The following is a 24,998-nucleotide window of genomic DNA, read 5'->3' on the forward strand; positions in this document are numbered from 1 at the left end:
AATGCAGAGAAAATCTGGAAGCCATTCTTCAAAATAGAACTTCATTTGGTACAGAACAGGTTTGTACCAATCAATAGGGCTTTATGAAAATGTGAAGTATTGCCACAAAAATCTTAAGTTAGAAATGCAGTTACTCAAGATGCAATCACTGACTCATTAATTAATTAAATATTATCAGCGTGACTGATAACAGGCTTCAGAAAACAGACTCTTGCTGTTCTCTGTAGAGTTAAATAACTAAAAACTAACCTCCCTTTCCTGACATTTTATTTTATTCACTAACTAAAACATATTAGAAGTTACTTGCTAGAGCAATAGCCTTCTTTGCATAACTTCTTAAGTTAAAGCCCTTTCTTCCAAAGGAATTTAATTTTTCACCTTTCTTGAAGAAATACTTCCATCAAGATCCATTTATTTTGAAAAAACTCTTTATGAGGCTGGTTTCATTTCAATATATCATTAGTTTGCTCCAATTTGATCACGGCAGAATTTCTTTGTCGTACAGTCACTTTGTCTCACTATAGTGATATAAATGTAGCCAAAACTACAACTTAAATTCCCACAAGAGGAACTTGTTTGCTGTCGAGTTGTAGTAGAGTCAGAACAACTGGGAGGGCAAAAGTCCTCATGGATTTCAATGTCTGCTGGCCTCAAGACTGCTACTCTTCTTTCAGGTAGAGTGTGACAGAATCACGGACAAAACAAATCATTTAGAAGTATTTGATTCTTCTGCCCACCTTACTCTTTTCCTCTTTGAGCTGGTTATAAATCCAGAACTAATGTTTTCTTTCATCAGTATTTAGAGTACTTCATGCCTCCCTGTTAAGTGAACTCCATCTCACTGCCCCCACCAACACCAAAGAGTCCCAAGAAAATGATTTTTCTTATTCTGTCAATCCTGAAACCTCAGCAAAGAACAGGCGTACAAGGTCCTGTTTGAAATACTGTCTACAATAGTAATAATATACAAGTTAACATAAATGTGCTAATTTTTTCTCATATTCCAATTATTTAAACACAAATGCTTGTTTTACACAACTGGAAGTGGTTTATACTACACTGCCATGGATTACAATTTTGTTTTCTTTAAATACATAGCAGTTTTTTAAAATTGTTAAATTCACTGTAAAGACCAAGACAACTGTATCATAATGACACAGAATACCCATTATGCTTGCCTGGATCAAAACAAGGGTGAATGCACAGCACAGCCCTTCCATTTTGTGCTCCTGCATTTAGATATGACCTTAATTCCAAAAGCCACTGCCATGTTACACTGCTGATCCACTTTAAGAGCAGGGAGGCAGTTTGGGAGGAGGAAAGGGTTACCAACCACAATGCCCTGAACAAGTGGCATCCACATTAACCTAAAGCGGACCATGTGTTCCGCCCTCAGGCAAACCAGTGTCACCTCTGTTCATGTTCATTTCACCACTGCTAACTTTCAGTTGTAGATTTGCCTAATCTTGTGACCAGCTGAACATGATCATTCTGGACTGTATTTCAGGGCGTGTAGATCAAAGAATTTATTTCTACCTAAAGATAGCTGTTTAAAATTAACACTTGCTACATACCAGATATATTTAATTGCCATTAACTCATTGAAACAATTATAAATTCTCTGTCCTTTCCCACTTTGCCCTTCTAGACTTTTCTAACAGCCTAACAGAGAAACCACTGCTGCAAACACTTTGCTACCGTCTAACACTGACTCACAGTAACCAAAAGGACTACACATTTACTGCCTTCAGTGCTCTGGCACTTCCATTCCTTCTCTTTAATGGAAAATATTGGGTTAGACAGCACATATCACCTGGCAAAGAATAAGAAAGCATGCTATTTCTGTCAGGTCTCCCATATCACAAATCATATGCCATGATTTTGAACAGACTAAGACAAATATTTCCCATAAAAGTGCCATGATGCACAGACCAATGCTTGCACCAATAGAGTCCCACTGGTCTCCATGTTCATAAAGAAGCTATCAATTACAACCTTAATGTCGTAACTTTAGACAGCCACATTATCTGGAAAAAACATTTAGAACAGTTTAGTAAATTCTACTTTCAAGCCACACAGAAACACAGACCTCTGTATGTCTTTCTACAGGAAGTCATGTTCCTCATGACACAATCCTCTTGGGAGCATACAAGTTTCCATGCAAGACTCCAACTAAAGTCATTAACTTCATTTTTACCCCCACTCGGGAGGACAGTTAGAGCACAGTCAAGAAGAGGAGAGCCAATAGCACGCCACAGCTTCCCTAGGGGCACTGTGGTTAGGGTAAAGGCACCAGGCATGTTTCTTGCAGAAACGATTCTTCAGTGATCCCTGCACAGGTCACAGCATTGTCCCACAGGCTCCAACATCCCTCACACATCAATCCCACACACCAGCACGGCATTTTACCTCACTGGGTAAGGCAAACACTGCCACCTATCCCATCCACATGCTGCTTCATACCTAGGTCCCATATGTGCTCCACATTTTGCCATTTCTATTTGCCTCCAGCAGGCATACCTTACACGCTTGACAACTACAAAACCTGAGATGATTTTTAAGTCTATTAGATTGCTCCAAACACAGTGAAGCAAAATATTTATTATTTCTCAGAATGTGTGTGTCTCAATATTTAAGTTCATGGAATCGCAGAATGTCCTGAGTTGGAAGAGACCCACAAGGATCATCTAGTTCAACTCCTGTTTCTGCACCAGACATCCCCAACACTCACACCATGTGTCTGAGGGCATTGTTCAAATGCTTCTTGAATATTGTCAGGCTTGGCAACACTACTGCTTCCCTGGGGAACCTGTTCCAGTGCTCCACCACCCTCTGGGTGAAGAAGTCTTTCCTAATATCCAGCCTAAACTTCCCCTGGTGCATCTTCTGCCATTCCCTCAGTCGACAGAGACAAGAGATTGGTGTCTGCTCCTCCTCCTCCCCGCCTTGAGAGGAAGCAGTAGACCATGATGAGGTCTTCCCTCAGTCTCCTGCAGGCTGAACAGACCAAGTGACTTTAGCCACTCCTCATACAGATTCCCCTCTAAAGCATTCACCAACACTGTGGCTCAACTCTGGACATTCTCCAGTAACTTTAGATCCTCTATATACTGTGGCACCCCAAACTGCACACAGTGTTCAAGCTGAGGCTGCACCACTGCAAAGCAGAGCATGTCAAACACCTCCCTCGATCAGTTAGCAATGCCATGCTTGATGCACCCCAGGACACTGTTGCTCATGTTCAATTTGCCGTCGACCAGAATCCCAGATCCCTTCCCGCACGGCTGCTCTCCAGCCTCTCGCTCCTCAGTCTGTGTGTGCATCCAGGGCCACCGAGGCCCAGGTGCACTTGCCTTTGTTAAACTCCATGCGGTTGGTGATTGCTCAGCTTTCTAATTTGTCCAGATCCATCTGCAAGGCCTCTCTGCCCTCAAGTGTCAACATCTCCTCCCAGTTTCATGTCGTCTGCAAACTTACTAAGTAAACCTTCAAGTCGTGCCTCCAGGTAATTTATGAAGACATTAAAGAGTACTGGCCCTAAGATGGATCCTAGCAGAACCCCACTAGTGACTGGTCACCAGCCCAATGCTTCTGGTTGGGAGTAACAGGAACATCTCTTAATATTAACTAAAATAGTAAACCAGACACTAAGCTGAATAGATTTTTATTAGCCAAAATTCACCGAATAATTGTGCATAAACTCAGGCAACAGAACAGCTTTCAGAAGATGAAAATAACATACAGTTTCAATAAAAGACTATAGGTCTGTTTTTAAGTGTTTGCCTTCGGGTCCACAAGTCCTGAGAAATCTGCAGTATGTAGTCAAACAGTATGGCACAGATAAATTCTGCCTGCTGTTCTGGTCCTACACCAGAACCCTTTAAAAGGATAATGAAGACAGCATTGCATTTCATAAGAGATTTCCTGAGTGCCTGCTGAGCTGATCTTGTTTACAAGCACTTACTGAAATGATTAATTGCTCCCACATTCTGCTCCACATTGCTATGGCTCAGAATTTTCTGCCTATACTATCCATATGGACATGAGCCAGAAAGCAAATTTCAATGTAATTATCCAATTAATTATTATTAATGTTAGGATTTAACAAAATAATTGCCAGCTGGCATACATAACAATCAGTTCACTTCTATTTTGCAAGAAATACAAAAGGTATTTATTTCCTTATTAATACAGAGAAAGTTGAACAGTTTTGTTTTAAACTACAGAGGAACAGAAGGACAGAGTGGTGAAGGACTGGACTGGGAGTCAGGAAACAACTTGAATTCAGTTCACAGCACTTCTGCGTGACTGAGCCAATCGGTTCATCTCTGTGCTACAGGTGTCCATTTGTAGATTAACACTTTCTCATTCTCAGGCTTCACTGCTTAATTTTACTATCTACTCTTTGGTAGCAGGAGTCTCTTATAACACATTAAGAAGCAGAATGGGGTCCTTACTGACTAAAGTCTATAATTTTCCTATTGTTTGTACTGTTTAACATGGAGGGGATTTTGAAAGCAGAGAGATAGGCTTTCTTCTGAACCTAGCAGAAATTGACTGCCCCAGCTAGCCCAGAGAAATCACAGATTTGCTGTATGAGATTGTACTGATGCTGCTCTGTGCCCCAGTTCCTCCACATACAGCGCAGGAATAATCCATATGCAGCTACTCAATGGAACCGTTTTCAATTTTAATTCACATTTGTGCTAGGAATTTAAAAGACAAGTGTTCACCAAAATTTGCCTCTGCACTCAATCCATATATATACAGCACCTCCACAGCTATCAATGTCAGCACCATTACAATAGTATAAAGTAAACAGGAATTCTATCTTTTTATGAAGCTCCACTATATTGCTGCTTATGTACTTACAAAGTAATTAACTGCAATAACAGCATCAAACACCCTTTAGTCTGAGTAACAGCAGGTCCTGAAACTGTCGATGTGCTGCGTGAGCTGCACAATATAAAAATCTATTGGATCTTGGTCTTCACAGGATCCCAATACAATATCCCGACATCCCTGGCACACTTAGCATACAACACTCTTCAACCTTTAAACCAAGTAAAGATTCATCTCCTTTCGCTCATGCTAGTATTTCACCCTTTTTCCCTTAACTGAGCAGACATAGTAGTAAGAGGAAAGCTGAAAACATGAATAACTAAAACCGTGTTGGCAGGGTTCACTAGTGGGACACCCAGCATTCAGTCAGCTTTGCTGTCCCTAGCAGGTCTCACACAACACACTGGGGATTACCACCAAGCGTTCGTGAGGGCAACAGAATAATATTATATAGCAATTTATGTTCTAACAGAAAGATCTGGAAAAGCAGCCAGATGGGCAGCAGTCGTTCTGCAAGACATCACAGGAGCACTGTTTGCCTGAAATTTTGCAAAGCTGACAACATCCTAGCTATGACTTTTTTAGACATAAGCAGACATCATGAGTGATGTTTGTGACTAAATGGCAGGGAACAGCAAACGTCTTTTCCTATCGCTGAAGCCAAGTAACACTGCTGAAGCAGTTTCCCAGCCCAGCAGGGTAGAGCACATGCACAAACTGCAGCAGCACAAATAGAAATTCTGTGTATGTGCTCCTAGGCACGGATAGGTTACAGGTGTGATTCACTGAAAAACAGGCAGCAGACCTAGGATTTTGAAAATTCATCTCCAAAAGGAACTGAATTTGCACTCCAAAGTGGTTTTCATCAGAATATGCTGCCAGTTTGTCTATGAGGCTGCTGGGGAGCCTGACCTTTCAAAGTTCACAGCCCCAAGAATGTTGCGCTAAGTAGATGTGCTCAAAATCAATCCTTCCAATGCTCCTGGCTCTGCAGAAGACTGCAGATCTCCCTTTGGGCCAGAGTCCTCACAGTCTGACAAGGAAGATCTCTGTTTCCAAGCTCCAGCTCCTGGGTTCACAGTCTGCAAACTCAGGGCAGGGCAGGCATGGCTACCTCACACTGGCAGCAGCCAGATGCCCTTCTCCACCCCTCCTAGAATATGATCCAAGCCATGTCATTTTTTTCAATTCTTAAAAATTTCCTCTGCAAAACACTGACCCATCTAAATTTAAAGATGATAATAAGCCTACAGAGATCTACAGTGTGATATAGCTGTGCTCTCTGAAGCTTTCTCGTACTGACCTTGAAATCTAATTTCAAGGAACGGCTTATAGCATACAACAAACAGAGCCAGAGGCAGGGCCAGAGGCTCAGGATTAGCATTTGTAGAGCATAGCAGGATTTCAGGTGAGTTCCTATATGGTAGACCAAGCCTGCTCAGAGCCAAAAATATGATGACTGAAATCTCATTAAATGATTGCTGGGAGATTTGCAAGCAGGAATAGATTGGGTTTGCTGCTCCAGATGGTTTGTTTTCTAGTACATAATAAATTTCTATGGCTTATAGAATCAAAAAAGGGGAAGGAAAATTATTTGCTCAGTACCTATTTCCATCAGAATGGTCATTAAGGAGTTCAAGGAACCTTCTTCCAAACATAGTATCATATAGCCACTTTAATGGCTGCTTTTCTTTAAGTTCTGAACCCTCCCCAGACTTTTTCCAGACTGATTTTCTTTGTTGCGTTATCAGTGGGGAAACAAGCAGGAAGAGCCCACAGCATCACAATACTAGAGTATCAGTCTGAACACCAGTGGAAAGCATTTAAGGTAGACAAGCAGAGTTTTTATTATAGATTAAAACAGCCAGCTTTTTCACCCCAACTACAGCAAACACATCACAAAGAATACCAGCTTTGAAAAGAAAGCTTCTAATCCAGTAACATAGAATGACTATAGTAAGTAAATCAACTCTAGAGCAAAAGGATGTCAAAGCAAACCCAGTGTCTTCTCCAAGTTTATATAAGTGACTCTCTGGAAAGAGACTTCAGTATCCCCCCCCTCAGAGGGGCCACAAAAAACAGAAAGGCAAGCTTATAAAAAGTAAAGTTAACTCTGCAGGATACTTGGTAACATCCAGCATTGTTCAAGGGAAAAAAATCTCTGGGCACCACATTAAGCAAATAAACACTACATTTCCCTGTAGTGCAAGACAAGGGAGCGGAAGGAGGAGTTGGGAAAAAAGAACATGGTATAATTGAGTTATATATTATATAATGAGGTTACCCAGCATATCTTAAGTACATAAGTGTGAAACAGACTCATCTTCTATAAAAATATGGTAAATAAACTGAATACAGCCTACCCATGAATCAAATCATTACTACATTAATTTGTGGAATAAAACAAACAGGTATCTTGGCAACATAAAAACGCTTCACAGTTCTTTCCCCACAAAACAAGCTCTAACTAGCTTCCTCTTCTTTTCTGGCTATCTGTGCAGCCCAGCATAAGTAATAAAGAATTCATTTAAAGTCCTATATTAACCTGGCTAATTAAGTGCTTCAGTCATAGAGAGATGACACTTTTCCAAGTCAGCACTTCTCCCACCAGAACACTGGTAAGATCAGTAGTAGCGAGATTCATAGGATATGTAAATTCAGAAGTAAATCAAACCCACCAACTCAACACAGGATTCATAGTTAACTATCTTCCCCCTCCTTTGTATGCTGTCCACGTGGACTACAAAACCTTTGCATTCCTATGGAGAAGCTCCTGCATCTGGTACCACGCATATCACATAATACATCTGAAAATACTCCCCCCTAATTTCTCACCAGAAGCACAGGTTACTATCACCTTAACCCTGAATCTGTTTGCCTAGCTCCTAACACTTGTTCTGGGGACAAAAGCAGCATTCTTGCAGAGGTCTTTTCATCCTTTTGTTATGCAACCTTAATATTAGTTTAATGTTGCTTTCTCCTGTGGATTACAAACACAAATCTCTAGACCCAGAATAACACGCTTCATCCCTCTTAAGATAGAAAAGTGGTCATAACAGGCTTGTACCCTACTTACTGGATCATTAATCTTGAAATATAATCAGCACACACAAAAGGAAAACAAACACCTTCAGCCATCAGGTGGGAAGATCAGAGAACAAAACAGACATTACCATGAGCGCACTGCAGCACTGCTCATTTCTAGTTTATCCCAGCTCTTGAATGCTTGGCTGTAAAAATTCAGTAATGATCTCCTGACATTGTTCTACACATTTAATCTCCATTTTTAGACCAGTTAGTTGAATTCTCTTCCTTCTCAGTAAGCTTCTGTAGGTTACAACATCAAGTGGATACCCTTATCAAACTGTAGGTTTGTATAAACAGTGTTAGTTGCCCTTTCAGGATACAGATGACCTGTCAATTCCTATGCCTTGCACTTTTCAGAAGGCAAAGATCCACTACGATATCCAGCTGCAGAGTAGGCATAAACGCTTAATATGCCCAAATTAATAAAAAGCTTCCAGCAGAATCTGCACATCATACTGGAATTTGTACTTCGCAGTCTCCCAGAAAGCTCAACCAACCTGCATAGAGTTGCTGTAGAACAGTCACTGTGACTTAATTAGGAAGATTAATTTAGAGCCAAAGTAAGTTTGACTTTTCAATGTTGATGAAAAAGCCATATCACTCTTCTAATTATGCAAGAAAATGCCTAAATTGAGCATTCCGACAACAGTTCCACTTTCCTGTGTTTACAATACAACCCAATACAACCTTGCAATGCTTTCAACCATGCAACAGATTTAAGAATTCAGTTCAGGTTATCACAGATGGTGATCCACTAAGGAACTGAAAGTCTGGAATTCTGTAGCAAATTAGGACTTCTTGTACTAACACTGCTAAAGAACTTTCAAGTATTAATGCCATATCCCTATGGAACTACCACTTCCTAAGAGGCAAGCCACCAGAGAGGCACAGTAAAAAAAGACGCACCCTGCAGAAGATCACATACTAAGTTTTCCAAGACACTGCATAGACTAACACTATTTATTCCAGAGGCACAGTTCCAGAAATTCAGTCCAGTTTAAATGCAGGAATAACATCTGGTAGATGCTCTATAAACATAAATGGAAAGCAGCTTTGTGTCTTCTCTCTAACATTTAAACAAATATTAATATACCTACTAGTAATAAGAACAGGAGACCAGGTGTGTATGAGAGGCCTGAAGGAGCATTTTTCCTGCATTTACAAAGACCTACAAACACGCAACACTGTGGAATACCTTAAAAACTGAATGAGAAAAAGGAGTCCTGTGCCTCCCAGTAAAGCAAAGGGACGTTCCTGGCAGCTTCAGAGGGAGCTGGAAGGAAGGAACTTTCGCCGCCGAATTAATTCAAGCATCAAATATGATAAAATGTTAAGAACTGGCACCCCCCCTCCAACAAACGAAAACACCTCAATAGACCTGTGTTTGTGGTATAAGACTAAACTATAACATACATTTCAGAGTAGAAGCTGTGAGAATTAAACACTACCCTAACTTAGTAACCTTGAGTGTCAATAACAACATGTGAACTTTAACAAGAACTTTTGTCTTATTCTCAAAACTGACTAAACGGCTTAGCCTGTACTCCTTCCAAAAAATCCAGTACTCAAAAGATGAAGAAAACATGAGGATTAAGCTCTAATAAGACGGTATTTAGCAAATCCTAATTAACCATTTGTATTGTAAGCCTATGTTTACTATAATTTGTTAACTAGAACAATGTTTCTTATCAAGATGTATCATTATGAGCACTTAAGTGATCAGAAACGGAAGCAGATATAAAGAATTACAGTTCCACCAAGCTACTGCACATTCACAGTGACTGTAAAAATTACTACATCAAAAAACAATCTACAAGGTCATATGAGACAGCTATCTTTATATCCCAGCAGCAGAAATGGGGGGGTGGAAAACATTCTTTTTGCACTATTCCATATCCAGAAAGACATAACCATGGTTAAAAGCTTTAGTGGTTTATGGCATTTCAAAGTGAAGAACAGTGACAATCCAGCACAGCCTAAAGGACAGGACCTGTGCCAGGAGCCCACTTCTATTTCTGTCTGTCACTGGTGGGCTGTGTGACCTTCAGTGGAGAGCTACACCTCTCTTCCTGGTCCACAGGGAAATAATTGCCATTTGCTGTGGCCATAAGTGACTAACAAGAGGGCAGTCGGCACTGCTCTACGATATAAAAGAGCAAGGGCAGAACAAGAGTAAGCCACTAGGCCTACAGTTTTGTGTTGGAAGTGTGCAGCAATCTCCTTCAGCAAAGTATCAATAAAAATCTATGGGTTTTTTTCTCAGAAGCCAGCAACAAAACCTACTTCGGACTCACCTGACCCATTCCTTGTCTTTTAAGCAGAGTAGAGTTGCTACAATAAACTGTAATTGGTTCTTCATTTATTCAATTTTTAACTGCTAAAAACGCAAAGAACGAGGTTTAATTCCAATCTTTCCCAGGTCATCACCAATAACATTTAGTAAATTAGTGAATTTAATTTACAGAACCAAGCTCTGATCCTGCATAACTGAAACATTTCACAATCTATCCTAATTTAAAGACATAATCAAATAACTACAGATAAGAAATGAATACTTCAAATATTCAGTATGAAGAGAGATGGTCACATTTACCATTATACTAGCCACAAACATTTTAATTTAACACAATCTAATTTTCCAGAATAGGTTAGTCTTACCTTTAAAAAATAAAAATAAAGCCCAACCTAAAAACCTGAGCTTGCTATACTTGGACCCACAGTGAACTATAAAAACCCTATCATATTTCTTGTCAACTGAAATATGGCAGATCACTGTCAACACCGATTAATGTAAAAACTGTACCTAGTTACAATCATAAATGAGAACACATCCTAACACTTCTCCAGTATTTCACATTTTAGCAAAGTAAAAAAAGAAAGCTTGAAGAATGTGATTTTAATTTCCCTCTCCCTTTTCCTTCAAAATATATCACTGTCAGCTTCCCAAGAACAGTACATTCTGGAAATATTTCAGCCATACTATTATGGTACAGAGCTGCCTCACTGACAAGGCACAAGGTAAACATTAAGTACATCAGAACAGATGTATTTTTATAGAAAATATGCATGGCAAAAACTGAAGCATACAATGACCAGTGGTTTTGTATGATCAACCTCCAATCTAGTCATTGCAATGTTGTGCCTATTTGCTTCCCTAGACACGTAGGATGCTAGTTATAAATTATTACAGCCTCATACTAAATACAGATCTGAAAATGTATACCAATAAATTTAGAGCCTGTTTTGAGAACAACTGCATTCATCTTTGAAAAACAGTAAGTTTCTCACAGCCTAACTAATTTGTTTTAGAATTACTTGTCTTAAGATGGTCTAACAATCTCTTTCCTCCTAAATCTTCTTGACCATAAACTTGGTGTGTGTGTCCCTACCTTGGTAATACACTTCCACTGCAGTCAGATCATCCCTCTGACATTCTCCTCTCCTGCACTAACAGATTTCAAAATTTTCCATCTATCTCTCAACCCAATCTCCCATCAGAGCCCACCTCTGGTTAGCATATCATGCTGCCATTCTGCCCCCTACATATGAATTTATCTCCAAGTTTTTTACCTTTTGTGCTAGTCTGATGTTACTCACCACTGCTTGAATCTACAGATTCCCAATCCAAAATCAGTGTTTTTTAATCTACTGCTGCCAAATGCAAGCTGGCTTCCATATTCTCACCCTAATCCATCATTTTTTCATATCTCTTTGAACATTTCACTCAACAGCCTTTGTCTTCTTTTCAATAGCAGGCATCTGGGTGTATCATAGATGTCTTGAATGTATCTAAAAACCTAAATCACTTCCTTGTCTGTACAAACATCCTCTGCATATTCATTTTTACTATTATGCCCAGGTTCAGGTGCAAAGACATGTTACAGTTTCATCTCCGAAACAACATCCAGATTAAGCTTAAACATTTTTTAAAATAGCCTTTTAAAATGGAGAAACAAAAATGCAAAATACAGAATAAAATATGTTAATTTTTTATCTCAACATAAGCTGGGTAGTAAGACCTTGCTCAAGGAACCCAGTCTGTCTAAATATAGAGGGGGTTTATACTAGCCTTGGATTCCATTTCATGCTACCAGTGTTATTATCTGCCAACAACTAAAAAACTATATTGATGATAAAAGAATTTATTTAATGCCAGTTGATACAGACAGGAATCTGGGATACACCACATGAAACAGATACAGAACAACAGCTGCAGTATTAAGAGAGCTCCCTTCTCCCATTTTATGTAGTAAAAATTGGCATTTTTCAATGCAGATAGACACAGCAATTTGAAGCCTTCTGTCATTTACATATCTAATACCAATTCTTCTTAAATTACATCGATATTAAAATTTAAACATACAAATTGAATTAGCATTAATTTACTAATTAAAAACAATTTCCAAGACAACCAATCTATATTTTATATCACACCTTCCTACAAAGACACAAAGAATACTTATTATGCTGTCATATACTACTTGTGTCTAAAAAACGTCTTAAGATTTTACATTTTACAGTAAAGCCTGATTTGAAATCTTTGGGCTTTGGAATAAATTATGAACTTGGCAGTCTATATGACATAAGTCTTACCTTCCTTTTCTTATAGATAACTAAGCCATATGTCATCATTCAAGTCCTAAAAATTTCCATAGGAACATGGTTTCTAGCCTGTCAATGCAAGTTGCTATGGCAACAACCACAATGCCTGCAAAGGCTCCAACCTTATTTGATGAATAAAATGGAAAAAAAAAATCACAAGACACTATGATGAAAAACCCTGAACGGTAGTCCTGAAAAAAAAAGATCCCAAATGACTATCTCTTCTACCCCATTTAACAACACCTGGGCTGGCAAAAAAAGCCCCCAGCTCAATGTAACACCTTATGTCATTACGTTTTAGAAATGCTATGGCTCTGCCTTTCTTGTGACTTTAGTATTCTTTGGATTACAGAAAGGTAAAAGACTGAAAATAAGCTCTTTAGTACTTAAGGGTAATGGGTGTTATCTCTGCAGAGCAGTAGCAGTGAACAGAACAGGCCTATAAAATATAGTAGGGAAAAAAGCAGTGAAGAAAAAGATGGATTCTTCTCTAACAGTCTAAAAATAGGTTCGCTTCAAATGAAGCATGTATCTACAGAACAAACAGCTCCATCTAGAGGTTAAAAAGCAAGGGACGCTAAAGCAAGATTACAGGTAAAAGCTTCTCACGACTTCTTAAAAAATACGTCAAAAAAGGTCTGCAAGATCTCCCAATTAGAATTAAAAACGGGCTTCCAAATACATTTTCATATAAAAGAATCTAAATCTATTTGAGAATCGAAAAGTTTTTCATTAAAACCAAACTGAAGACAAATCTTGAAATGAAAATACCCAAGATCAAAACCTGCTTATTCATACCTTAAGCTTCCTGCACTTCAGTGAAATTCACACTGAACCCCAAGCCTCAGTGAAGTCAGTACATTTTGCCAGTTTTCAGTGTGAGCAAGGTTTCACCACCACAGAATGCACGTCAAAGAAGTCAGCCTTTCAGCACCACTTCAACAACAACATACAGCCACGTTCAACATTAATGAATGGTCCAACAAGGACTAAAACTTCTTGCAAGTACAACACTTTTTAGGCCCCAGGTCTTCAAAGTTGCCTATCTATAATTTTCCACTCATTTCTGCAAGAGTCAGAATGCCTCCACTACGTTGCTATATGCTCCAGAGCAAACTCTATATGTCATATTTCAAAGTAATCATAATTTTCAATTATAATCATAATCAGTATCATAATTTTATGTCTGCAGGGAAACAATTGCTTTCACGTTTTAGGACAAAATCCAGGCCTCAGCACACTGCTTGAGCAACTACACAAGGCACAGGTAAAAGGTCAGTTCTTTTTCCTGGCAGGATGGCAAAGAATCAAACCTGCAGCGTTCTGGACTGGCTGCATTAGCAAACACTTCTGTGCTGCATCTGCAGCAGTAGATACGTACCCTCTGGCTGCCTTCCTGCCCCTTATCCCTCAATTCTAACACAGTAAAGTTGTATTTGACTATCCAAGACTCTAAAGGTCATATGTTACTGGCCAATTGATTTCCCAAATACATCATCTCTAACATGCTCTCATTTCACCAGAAAGCTTCAAGTGTAAGTGGATAGTCATACCTACAACTCTTCTGCTTTCAACCTTATTTTCTCCACTTTATACTGGTTCTGATCACTCTCCATCTAAACTCTTATGTGCATTACAATCATGCTTAATATAGATCACTAGGACTACCCTCACAATTTCTTCCAGATTATATTTTACCCTGCAGTCTGCATTAAAAAAAAAATCTTAAAAAGGATAAAAACAATCACATAAAGGCATTGTTCCTTGAGCCCATACTGGATGCCACCCAGCTGTGCCTCACAATACAAGTAGTGATACAAAACAGAGTATAAAGAGTCAGAAAATCAGGGGCAAAGGACTGCTACTGGAAAACCGTTGGCTGAGGTCTGCCGCATTACTGCTCCAGAACAAAGGCATGCGTTGTTATTCACTCCATGCTTCTGGTAATGTTGAATTGCCTCACGGTGGTTTTCCCACAATTTTTACAGTTTCCCTATCTTTATCCTCTTCTTAAGCCCTTATCCCTCTTTTCTATCCTCCCATCTTGCTTTCTCCATTTATCTGTTCAAGAACTGTACTTCCTTATGGTACCCCTACTGTCTTTTGTCTATGTCCTTGACTCTATTTAGCATCATGAAAAGATAAACATTGTTTACGATAGATCAAAACAACCCTTCCACCTCCCCCTTTAAAGTACTAACATTAACAAGCCACAACAAATATAACAACTTACAAATCATTTTATTACCATTAATACATGATTTTTAAAAGTCCAAGTGCTGCATCTCTGAAATTCAGGCTATTTTAAGCCTTTAATTTGGAAACATATACAAGTGTGAGAATACCTGTCCAAAAGATACTGCACAAACTATTCTTAAAAGATTTCTACAAGGTGACACATTGTTCCAATATCTGAAATAGCACTCACCAGGAGCCTTTTCTGAAATACCTTATAACACTGATTGATGTACTGTATTTCTCTGAAAAGTGTTCAGTTTCTTCAGAGAGTTCTTCTAAGTAGTGTCCTACACAGTCTCTTCTAACATCCAGCAAATAGAAACCAGAGTTTCCATAGGAAGTTGGCACCAGAGTTTTCTCGTAACTATTTATCACAGTTTGAACACAAATATATGTTTAGGATTACTGGTTCGTATTAATTTGCCATAGAAGTCAGTCTTGTTTTGGTTTTACTTAATATAGCATTTTCAATAATCCTTGAATCTAGAACACAGTATTGTGATTTCCTGGGAAGCATGGCTGAGCATTACAAAAAATGCTAAAAGCTCTGCAAAAATACTTCAAAAACTCAAATCTATTTTGATCTTTTATTAACACGCACTAGCAGAGGGCCTTTCAAAGCATCTGTTCATATACAATAGCTTGCCTTTCATGTGCAAGTTCACCAATTTAATGCCAAAAATAAACTCACTACCATTCCAATATATCAGATCCCACAGAGGAAGTAACAGAGTGAACTGTTTCTCTGTCAGCATTCAACTCTAGGGTCTTCAATTTAATAATCCATATCTCAATACATACTTCAAAATCGGACTTCAACATTGTGACATTCCAACATCAGTGGAAAATATTGATTTCCAGCATGAAATGAAGAAGCAGCAACTCAAACCAACTTTTTATTTGCTCTGAATATCAAACACAATGACATAAAAAGCTTCAACATAGGGGTTTTTTGGTCACAATACAGCTTGCTGACCCTACATAAAAGTACCTAACAATGAAAAATAAGCCCATTTTTTTTTACTTTTGGAATAGACTGTATGCCAACACATCTTTGAGAATAAGCCTAGTCGTGTTAGCCTGACTTTGCAGCTATCCTCTGCAGAAAGTAGGTATCAACTTGACTTAGGAAACAAAGAACTGATGTTTCCCTGGCTTTGTAAACGTTTTACAGGCCAAACTAATGTTAAACTCAAGACCAAAGAAAATAATCACTACAAATACTTCTGTCACATTAGATAATCATACACAAATCCCTTTACCAGAAGTGCAACACTATTTTCGATATTATTTTCTCCCTCTCTATTTATCCAAGTTCTGTTTTGAAGCAATTTCTGTCGGGAAGTGTTGGCAGAATTTGCACTAGTAAATGCCCATCTATAATAAAGCCTACAAAGGAAAGTTTTATTCACTCATTTTTCATTAGGAGAACAAACTACTAAAGGACTTTTTAAAAGTCCTAACAATCTCCCTATGCACATTTGAAAAAAACGATAACTGGAAGCAATAGAATCAGGCTTTGTGTTTCGCCAGGAATCATTTCCTCAGCATGACAGCGTTACTCTTTCAGAAACTGGCAATTCCATAAGGAAACATATCCGTTCTTTTAAAGACATCAAAATATTTTGATGTTTCTTTCCAGATGGTAGAGACTACAGGCCTTCGATGAAATGTGCACTTCTGTATTAACTTCTCTAAATCAGGAAAAAAGTCATATTTAAAACTAGTTTCCTTTAAATTTATTTAAGTACAGGCTAAGCAAGCATTTCAAGTTGTTCTTCAGACTGTTTCTTAACAGAGAAGTTCCGAAGAATTAAAAACCAGATTTTTGCTCATATGTAAGAATAAAGGCTTTTCTTAATTTCACAGGAAAACAGTATGTCAAGGAAATACGCTGGAAAACTGTATTACACTGGAAATCAAAACTGGCTGATGCTACACACTACTTTTAAAGCTTAAAGACTTCTTTTACAGCCTAAAATAAACATATCTCCTCAAAGATGGTTTACAAAGGCTTGAAGTGATAGGACTAGGAGTAATGGGTATAAACTGGAGAGGGGCAGATTTAAACTGGACATAAGGAAGAATTTCTTCACAATGAGTGGTGAGGCACTGGCACAGGTTGCCCAGGGAAGCTGTGGCTGCCCCATCCCTGGAGGTGTTCAAGGCCAGGTTGGACAGGGCCTTGGGTAACCTGGTAGTGAGACGTGTCCCTGCCCATGGCAAGGGGGTTGGAACTAGATGATCTTTAAGGTCCCTTCCAATCCAAACCATTCTATGATACTGTGATTCTAAAACTAAAACTGAGTACTGTCACTTTGCTGACAAATAATTCTACTTGTCGCTCTGGATTAAAAACATTTCTGTAAATTACTTCAGTAAGACTAAAAAAACCACAAAAATACTTACATTGCATTTACTTTATCTTCTGGGCCCTGCACTTGGCCTGTTACAGTTCCTTGACTGGTATTTTTAACCCAGCCAACCACTCCTAATTTCCTAGCTTCCTCTTCTGTGTACTGATTTGAAAAAAAATGAAAAAGGACAATCAGTTTCAGCACATATACCACATGAATACCACTTAAAACCTCACTTTCATTTTCATAGCTTTAAGACATATACTTAAAGAAAAAATCCTCAGATGATGCTTACACTCAGGCATTAGGATATTCCTGTCAGCTCTGAAGTTGCAGCAGGCACAGTCAACTTTTGAACAAAGAATGAAATTTTACATATATATAATAAATGCATTAATTAAGTTCCACTTCCATTTTCACAGCTTCTAATACTTTTCTTCGAAAGAACTATAGATATGACAGCTCCCACCAAGACATTACACTGCTCAAAGTCATTTTCTTCTTTGCTTTATGGTTTTTGCATGCACAATCTTCTGATGGCGTGAGTTTTTTTCTTTCACAGCAAGGCCGAAGACTTGCTAACCTTATTTTAGGAACTCTTAACACAATTTTAATCACAAAGGACCCTACTAATCCTATGTCATTCCCCTTGTACCTACTCTATTCCTTTCCACAGCTCATATCCCCGCTCATTTGTCTCTTCAACATCCATAGTGTCTAAACTCATTGAATTTACTATGAGCACCAACTTCATAGTTCCTTTTCTCCAGTCTCATTTCAAATCCTTTCCACATGACTTTCACCTCTTAAATTCTACCTCCAGCTGCTGCATTACCACTAACAAACAACTAAGGTCACAATCTAATTATACTGTTTTTCTAATATTTTTGCAATACTACAACAAATTACAGCTTCCCAGCTAGTCACTTCTTGTGATGAAATCAGCAGCTTACAAGTAACCTGTTTTTTGAGGAGTCTGGGTTTTTCAAAAACTTTCTCAGTTTCAGTCTTTCATGTACATATGAGATATACCCATGATTTTCATAACTTGTCTCTGAACACTGAAATCGCAGGGAACAGAAAGCATATTTTGCAGAAATCCACTCAATTTTTATTCCATGTAGGACAATAACAACACTATTAGCCAATACATAGTATTTCATTAATAGTAAATTTATTTACATTAAAGGTAACTCCTCCGTTTTGTTTCTTGCATGTTTAGCAAAGACATGTAAGACTAAATGGCTACACAATATCAGACTGATGGATTTATCAATAGGATCCTGAGTTTTCAAAACATTTTGATAAGAAATAGCCACCAGTACACAGATATTAAGTGTGCATACTGCATTATCAGCCTCTTTAGACACTTATCCTAATGCCAACAGCCAAACTTCAGGTCAGTATGGCTACATTCCAAAAGACGAATGAAATTTGGGGGTAATCTAGGCAATGAAAAAGCATTCCTAGCAATGAATAGTATTTCTCAAGTTGATTATGAGCAGCTTCTCCAAACTAATTTGTTCAAAATCATGGGAATGCAGCTGATAACCTGGTTCTCAGGATTGGCACTGTGCTGTATATTCACAAGGCTCCAGGTCAGCTCAAAACAAGGCAGAGCAAGCTTGCACCTGCCCTCTACATAATGCTCATGCATACACTTTCCACCTGACAGAATAATGAAATTCTAGACATACTCTACTGTAACCTTCTATCCACTTCAACTTTGCGCTATTTCACAATACAGATAAACCATGCATAAAAACTTTTAAGGTCTAGTATTAAGCATGGCCCTCTACTTTCAGGCTGTTGTTTCTTGGGTTTCTGTGAAATGCAAAACTACCTGCTGCACATTCAGAGCTGGTGGAGACTTTTGGCTGGGATATGAGCTGCAGACCACATGTTAGTACCACGCTGTTACAAGGAAAAATAATAAGCTTCTTTAAATAACAGTACTATAAGGTCCAACAGAAAAAAACACAAGACTACAAGTGCCCTCTCTTCACTGCAAGCGTCAGTCAACAACTGAAAATTTTCCATCACAGATTTCTTCAGTTTCACGAGAAACTTCATGTTAACTCACTGTTTGCTCTCACACATCAATATTTGCTGACCGAGGGTAAGAAAACGTCTCTGTTTGAACATGTGTCCACTCGTATGGCATGAGGTGATCGAGCCGAGCCTTGTCTCACTGTGACAGGTCAGAACATGACCATCTCTTTGTCTCTCCCCCCTACCCTTGGTTCCCGAGCTATAGGGTTAGTCTCTTTCTTTTTTTTGTGTTGGACCTCGTATAATTGTCGATAAAAAATTAAACTGGAACACATTAGCAAAAGCTAATATCAAGATCTTCAGATTTAGCCTAAAGACTAACATGTTACATTGTTCATGCGGCTGTTGTATCACAAGTAATCCAAACAGAATCTTTAGATACTATACAAACAAACAACACGCTGATAAGCTTTTAAAAATCCATTTTAATATAACAGTAATATAATGCAATTTTTTTTCTCCTTTTAAATCTACTTGCAATACTTAACTGACTAACCTAGAGCTCAAAGTTCAGGATGGATATATTTATGCTCTACAGACCTGCTGCCACATATTTTTAGCACTGGAAACACTATACTGTGAAGTAGAACTGGTAAATCAGATGTTGCCTTACCATCCTGAAACAAACACCTAGAAAAAAAAAGAGAGAGACATTAAAATAATTTGAAGGAATACCATTTCTAGCATTTTCACTTAATATAAAGGTACGGTGAACTGTATACAAGCCATCTGTGGTCTTTTCTTACAGAAACAGGAGCAGTCATAAAATTTTAACATTGGGCAAACAATAGAATTCAGGTACAAGCTGGCCTTGAGCCTTCCCTTCAGCAAATGATTGTTTTCATTAGCATAGGATCATAGAATGAAAGAGTGGTTTGGGTTGGAAGGGACCCTTAAAAGTCATCTAGTCCAAGACCCTACAATAAGCAGGGACATCTTCAATTTGATCAGGTTCCTTAGAGCCCCGTCCAACCTTACCTTGAACATTTCAAGGGATGGGGCATACACCACCTCTCTGGGCAACCTGTATCAGTGTTTCACCACCCTCAGCAAAAAAAAATTAATTTTCCTAATATCTAATCTAAGTCTCTCCTCTCCCAGCTTAAAAACATTATCTCCTCCTAATGTTACAGGCCCATCTTCCTTATAAGCTCCTCTAAGTATTGAAAGGCTGCAATAAGGTCTCCTTGGAGTCACCTCTTCTCCCAACAAAGCAACCCTAACTCTCTCAGCCTCTCTTGGTAGGGGAGGTTTTCCAAGACTTTGATCATTTTAGTGGTCTCCTCTGGACCGGCTCAAACAGGTCCATGTCCTTCCTGTGCCGAGGGCTCCAGAGCTGGATGCAGTATTCCAGGTGTCAGGTGGATGGAGCTTTATTTAACGAAAGTGCTGCAGCATGGAAATTGCCTTTCGACTTATTTTTCACCTTTAGGTATTGCTGCCAGCCCGGGGGTGGGGCCATTCCGACACAACAGCTCTGACAGAAGACGGGAGCAGAAACGGGGGTAATGGGAAGTTCTCCTGACAGAACAGCTGGCGCTCTCTAAGGAACAGCATGGTAAGCTTTGCAGTAGGGGTGTATTATCATAGAGTGGTTTGGGTTGGAAATGACCTTAAAGCCCACCCAGTTCCAACCCCCCCTACCATGGGCAGGGACATCCCCACTGGATCAGGGTGCTCAGAGACTGATTCAAACTAGTCCTGGACACCTCTAGGGATGGGGCAGCCACAACTTCCCTGGGCAACCTGTGCCAGTGCCTCACCACCCTCATAGTGAAGGAATCCTTCCTTACGTCTACTCTAAATCTGCCCCTCTACAGTTTACACCCACTCGTCCTCGTCCTATCACCACAAGCCTTTGTGAACAGTCCCTCCCCAGCTTTCCCGTAGCCCCTTCAGGTACTGGAAGGTCACTATAAGGTCTCCTCGGAGCCTTCTCTTCTCCAGGCTGAACAAGCCCAACTCTCTCAGCCTGTCCTCACAGGGGAGGTGCTCCAGCCCTCTGACCAGCTACGTGGCCTCCTCTGCACCCGCTCCAACAGCTCCACACCCTTCTCGTATCGGGGATTCCAGAACCGGACACAATATTCAGCCCTTCCCTCCCTTCCCGTCGGGGAGGAGGCAGCGGCCGCTCCCGTTGCCCCTCACAATCCCCCCTTACACACACACACCCGCTCAGCCCCGTCTGTACCTTGCACTCGCCCAAAAACTTCGTAATCCACCGACTTGAGCGCGCCGGAGGCTTTCGCCAGGGCGGCCATGGCGGGGGAGGCGCCGCGGGGCGCGCGGACGGGAGCGCGCGAGACCCAAGATTCCCGCGGGCGCGGCCGCCTCGCGCCCTTTTGGGCTGGTGGGGGGGGTGTGGAATGGAGACAGGCACCCCGGGATGGGGGGGGCAGCGCTACCGAAAATGCCGGCAAATCAACTCTCTAAGACTCGTTTTGGAAAGCGAGCATCCTTTATCGGGCCTGGGCAACATCAGGGAGTGATCCCCCATGAATTGTGTGCAGCGAGACAAGAGCTGGGGACAGAATGTATTTCCCACTTAGATGCATGTGTATAAACTTTCCCAGGAATCTTTGACATATTCTATTACTCTCCAGGGTCTAATTTTAATGCTTTTATGAATTTCACAGCTGTCAGAACTCTTGCTGATTTGGAGCTGGCTCCAGCTCTCTGCTTGACGTTGCCTTTGAGATAGACAAAAACTCCGAACAGAGGTGATTCCAGAAGAAACATCTGTTCAGCACAGAACACACTGAACACAAGGTGTTATCGTCTCCAAAGAATGAGCGGTGTCTGGAAAAACGCTGTCTAAAAGAAAACGTGCTGACAGAGAAAGAAAATATGCAATCTGAGGGACATTTAGACTAGACATAAGGAGGAAGAATTTATTCACCATGAGGGTGCTGAGGCACTGGCACAGGTTGCCCAGGAAAGCTGTGGCTGCCCCATCCCTGAAGGTGTTCAGGGCCAGGTTGGATGGGGCCTTGGGCAGCCTGATCCAGTGGGAGGTGTCCCTGCCCATGGCAGGGGGGTTGGAACTGGATGGGCTTTAAGGTCCCTTCCAAACCAAGTTATGATTCTGTCTAACTTTCAAAAAACACAATTGCTTAGACAAAACATCTACTTAAGCTTAAATAAAAATATTACACTTTTTGTAATAGTAACCCTGCATCACCCACATCCCAGTCACAGCTCTCCGTCCTTGAAGGACACGGCCCCTCTGTCCTTCTCCCGCAAAGCCTGCACAGCCGGCACTGTGCAGTGAGGCACTTACAGCCCTCAGTAAAGGCATTGTTACCTTACTTTTGTCATCAGATACACACTGAGAACAGCAAGCACTCTGTTCAGTTTTGAGCCCCTCACTACATGAAGGGCATTGAGTGCCTGGACTGTGTCGTGGAATCATAGACAGAATCATAGAATAGTTTGGGTTAGAAGGGACCTTAAAGCCTATCCATTTCCAGCCCCCCTGCCATGGGCAGGGACACCTGCCACTGAATCCGGTTGCTCAAAGCCCCATCCAACCTGGCCTTGAACACCTTCAGGGATGGGGCAGCCACGACTTCTCCGGGCAGCCTGTGCCAGTGCCTCCCCACTCTCTTCATGAAGAATATCTTCCTAGTTCCTAACCCAAATCTTCCTCCTTCCAATTTAAAGCCATTCCCCCTTCATTCTGTCACTACAGGCCCTTGTAAAAAGTCCCTCCTCAGGTTTCTTGTATGCTCTCTTCAGGTACTGGAAGGCCGCTGTAAAGTCTCCTAGGAGCCTTCCCTTCTCCAGGATGAACAATAGCAACTCTCCCAGCCAGTCCTCGTATGGGAGGTACTCCAGCCCTCAGATCATCTTCGTAGCCCTCTTCCGTTCCAACAGCTCCATATCCTTCTTATGTTGGGGTTTCCAGAACTGGACACAATACTCCAGATGGGGTCTCACAAGAGCAGAACAGAGGGGCAGAATCACCTCCCTCAGAGGTTTATGTGCCCAACTGGGTTTCTCACGCCAAGCATCCCAATACAGGTAACTGGCATTGGCCTCATTCAGGGATTTGCAATAATCGCTGGAACAACAAAAAAAAGTGCCATCGATGGTGGTACTGAGGTAATTTTGACCAATAAACTGGAAAGTTAAGTGGTTGAGGCTTAAACATAGAAACCCCCACCCAAATTTACCTTGGGCATCCCTCCCCAGCAAGGCTGTGTGACTGACACTTCTCACATCTCCACATAACTTAGGCTTTCATGCACAATTTTAAAAAGCTTATTTCTCAAACACCAAAGCTGTCAAGGGGCTGGACTCCTCAGCCAGAGCAGTGAGCCTGGGAGACTGAAAGCTCACCTCACACTAGCTGTTCAGCAGACCTTCAGTGATATTTATTAGTGCTCATGGTTTCATTAGCAAGCCTTTCCAGAAGCATTTGCATGTAATTTCTTTTATGTAGGTGCTACATGTGCAAAAATACAGTCCAGAAACTGGTTATTTAGTAGGCTGAGTCGCCAACCAAATACCACAAAGATTTTCCATGTTTGCTTGTAGTTTGACTCTCCCTCCCACATTTGCTTTTTCTAAAAAAAAATGTGTCTTCAGGCAGAATTCTACACTAGAAACAACATTTAATCAGCCTCAGAAGAAGAGTTCAGCCTTCTCTTACTCACCAAGACACAAAGCCAAGTTAACTGTGACTTTACAATAAAAATCAAAATAATCATTTAATTGCTCTCCCTATTAGGCAACTCCCTCCCACACACCACTTTGTGTCCTAAAAATAATGCAGCATAACCCGAGTTGTTTACATGTTTGGATCTCAAGACTAGAAGGAAGTTAAGAATAGATATAGAAAAAAAACGAAATTACCTTTCCAAAACACATCAAGTAACAAGAGAAGCGACCACCCAATTCAGTACCAAACAAAACTAGTTATATAGAATTAGAAAACTTTCAGTATCACAAGGAATGGGAACATAATAGACATCATTTCATCATTGGCTTTAACTACATAACATTAAATCAAAGCCCTGTTTTTCAAAGGGGTCATTCATTTTGCTAGTGTGGAATCAGCACCATTTTGTTTTTAAAAAGGAGGATTCTATAGAAAGAGGAACAGGATACAGCACAGACTGAAAATCTTTTGTCATTTGCTGCCATCTATCAGCAGTAAAGAGCAAGACAGGTAAAAAAAATGATTTACAATAGGAGCCTATTTACAGTATAAAGCATTTTAACTCAAGCCTGGAAACCAGAGCTCGTTCTGGTACTGATTACACTTTGCTATCTGTACATTCCAGTATGGGCAATGGCAACGTTTGTTTCATCAAGATGGGAACCCATCCCTGCTGCTGTCCTTGAGAGCTTCCTGGCTCAGAGATACTCTCATCTTCCTACTGCTATTGCCTTTTTTTTCAGAGAAGTCAGTTTAAGAGTTTAAGATATTTTTTTTAATCTGCTATAAAAGTATCTTGCCACTCTTGCCTTAAATGAGCCTGAGTTTCTCCTTAGTTCATGAGAAGTAGCAGAGGTACCATACAAAGCCTGAAGAAATCCTGAAGATGATAAATGAAACACCTAATATTTTACAGTCCAAGTAATCAATACCAGTAATCAAAACAGTACTCAAACATCCCACTTAGCAAGAGAGCTTTAGTATATACTCTCAAGGAATGTAGACTGTCTGTATGAAGTCAATGAGGTTCTGCAATTCCACCCCCCTACCCTTTCAGCTACTCACTGTAGGGCAGTGATGTTGGTCTAAGAAGAAACGTCTGATTGAACTTTCTAAAGATACAGTCAATTGTAAAAAATGCTAAACACCTACATCTG

The 24,998-nt window shown here is 40.2% G+C and overlaps 1 protein-coding gene across 1 annotated transcript in view; it reads right to left on the reverse strand.

Moving 5' to 3' along the window:
• ACYP2 (acylphosphatase 2) overlaps positions 1–21,519 on the reverse strand; it is a 43,999-nt gene extending 22,480 nt beyond the window's left edge. The window contains exons 1-3 of the mRNA XM_069850263.1: positions 21,370–21,519; positions 19,792–19,808; positions 17,179–17,288 (exon numbers count right to left, since the gene is read on the reverse strand). Coding sequence (XP_069706364.1) covers positions 17,179–17,288; positions 19,792–19,808; positions 21,370–21,439 — 197 coding nt within the window. The 5' untranslated portion in view covers positions 21,440–21,519. The remainder of the gene's footprint in view (positions 1–17,178; positions 17,289–19,791; positions 19,809–21,369) is intronic.
• Positions 21,520–24,998: the final 3,479 nt, after the last annotated feature.

Source organism: Phaenicophaeus curvirostris, chromosome 2 (assembly GCF_032191515.1).
Source record: "Phaenicophaeus curvirostris isolate KB17595 chromosome 2, BPBGC_Pcur_1.0, whole genome shotgun sequence".
In the NCBI taxonomy this organism is placed as follows: domain Eukaryota; kingdom Metazoa; phylum Chordata; class Aves; order Cuculiformes; family Cuculidae; genus Phaenicophaeus; species Phaenicophaeus curvirostris.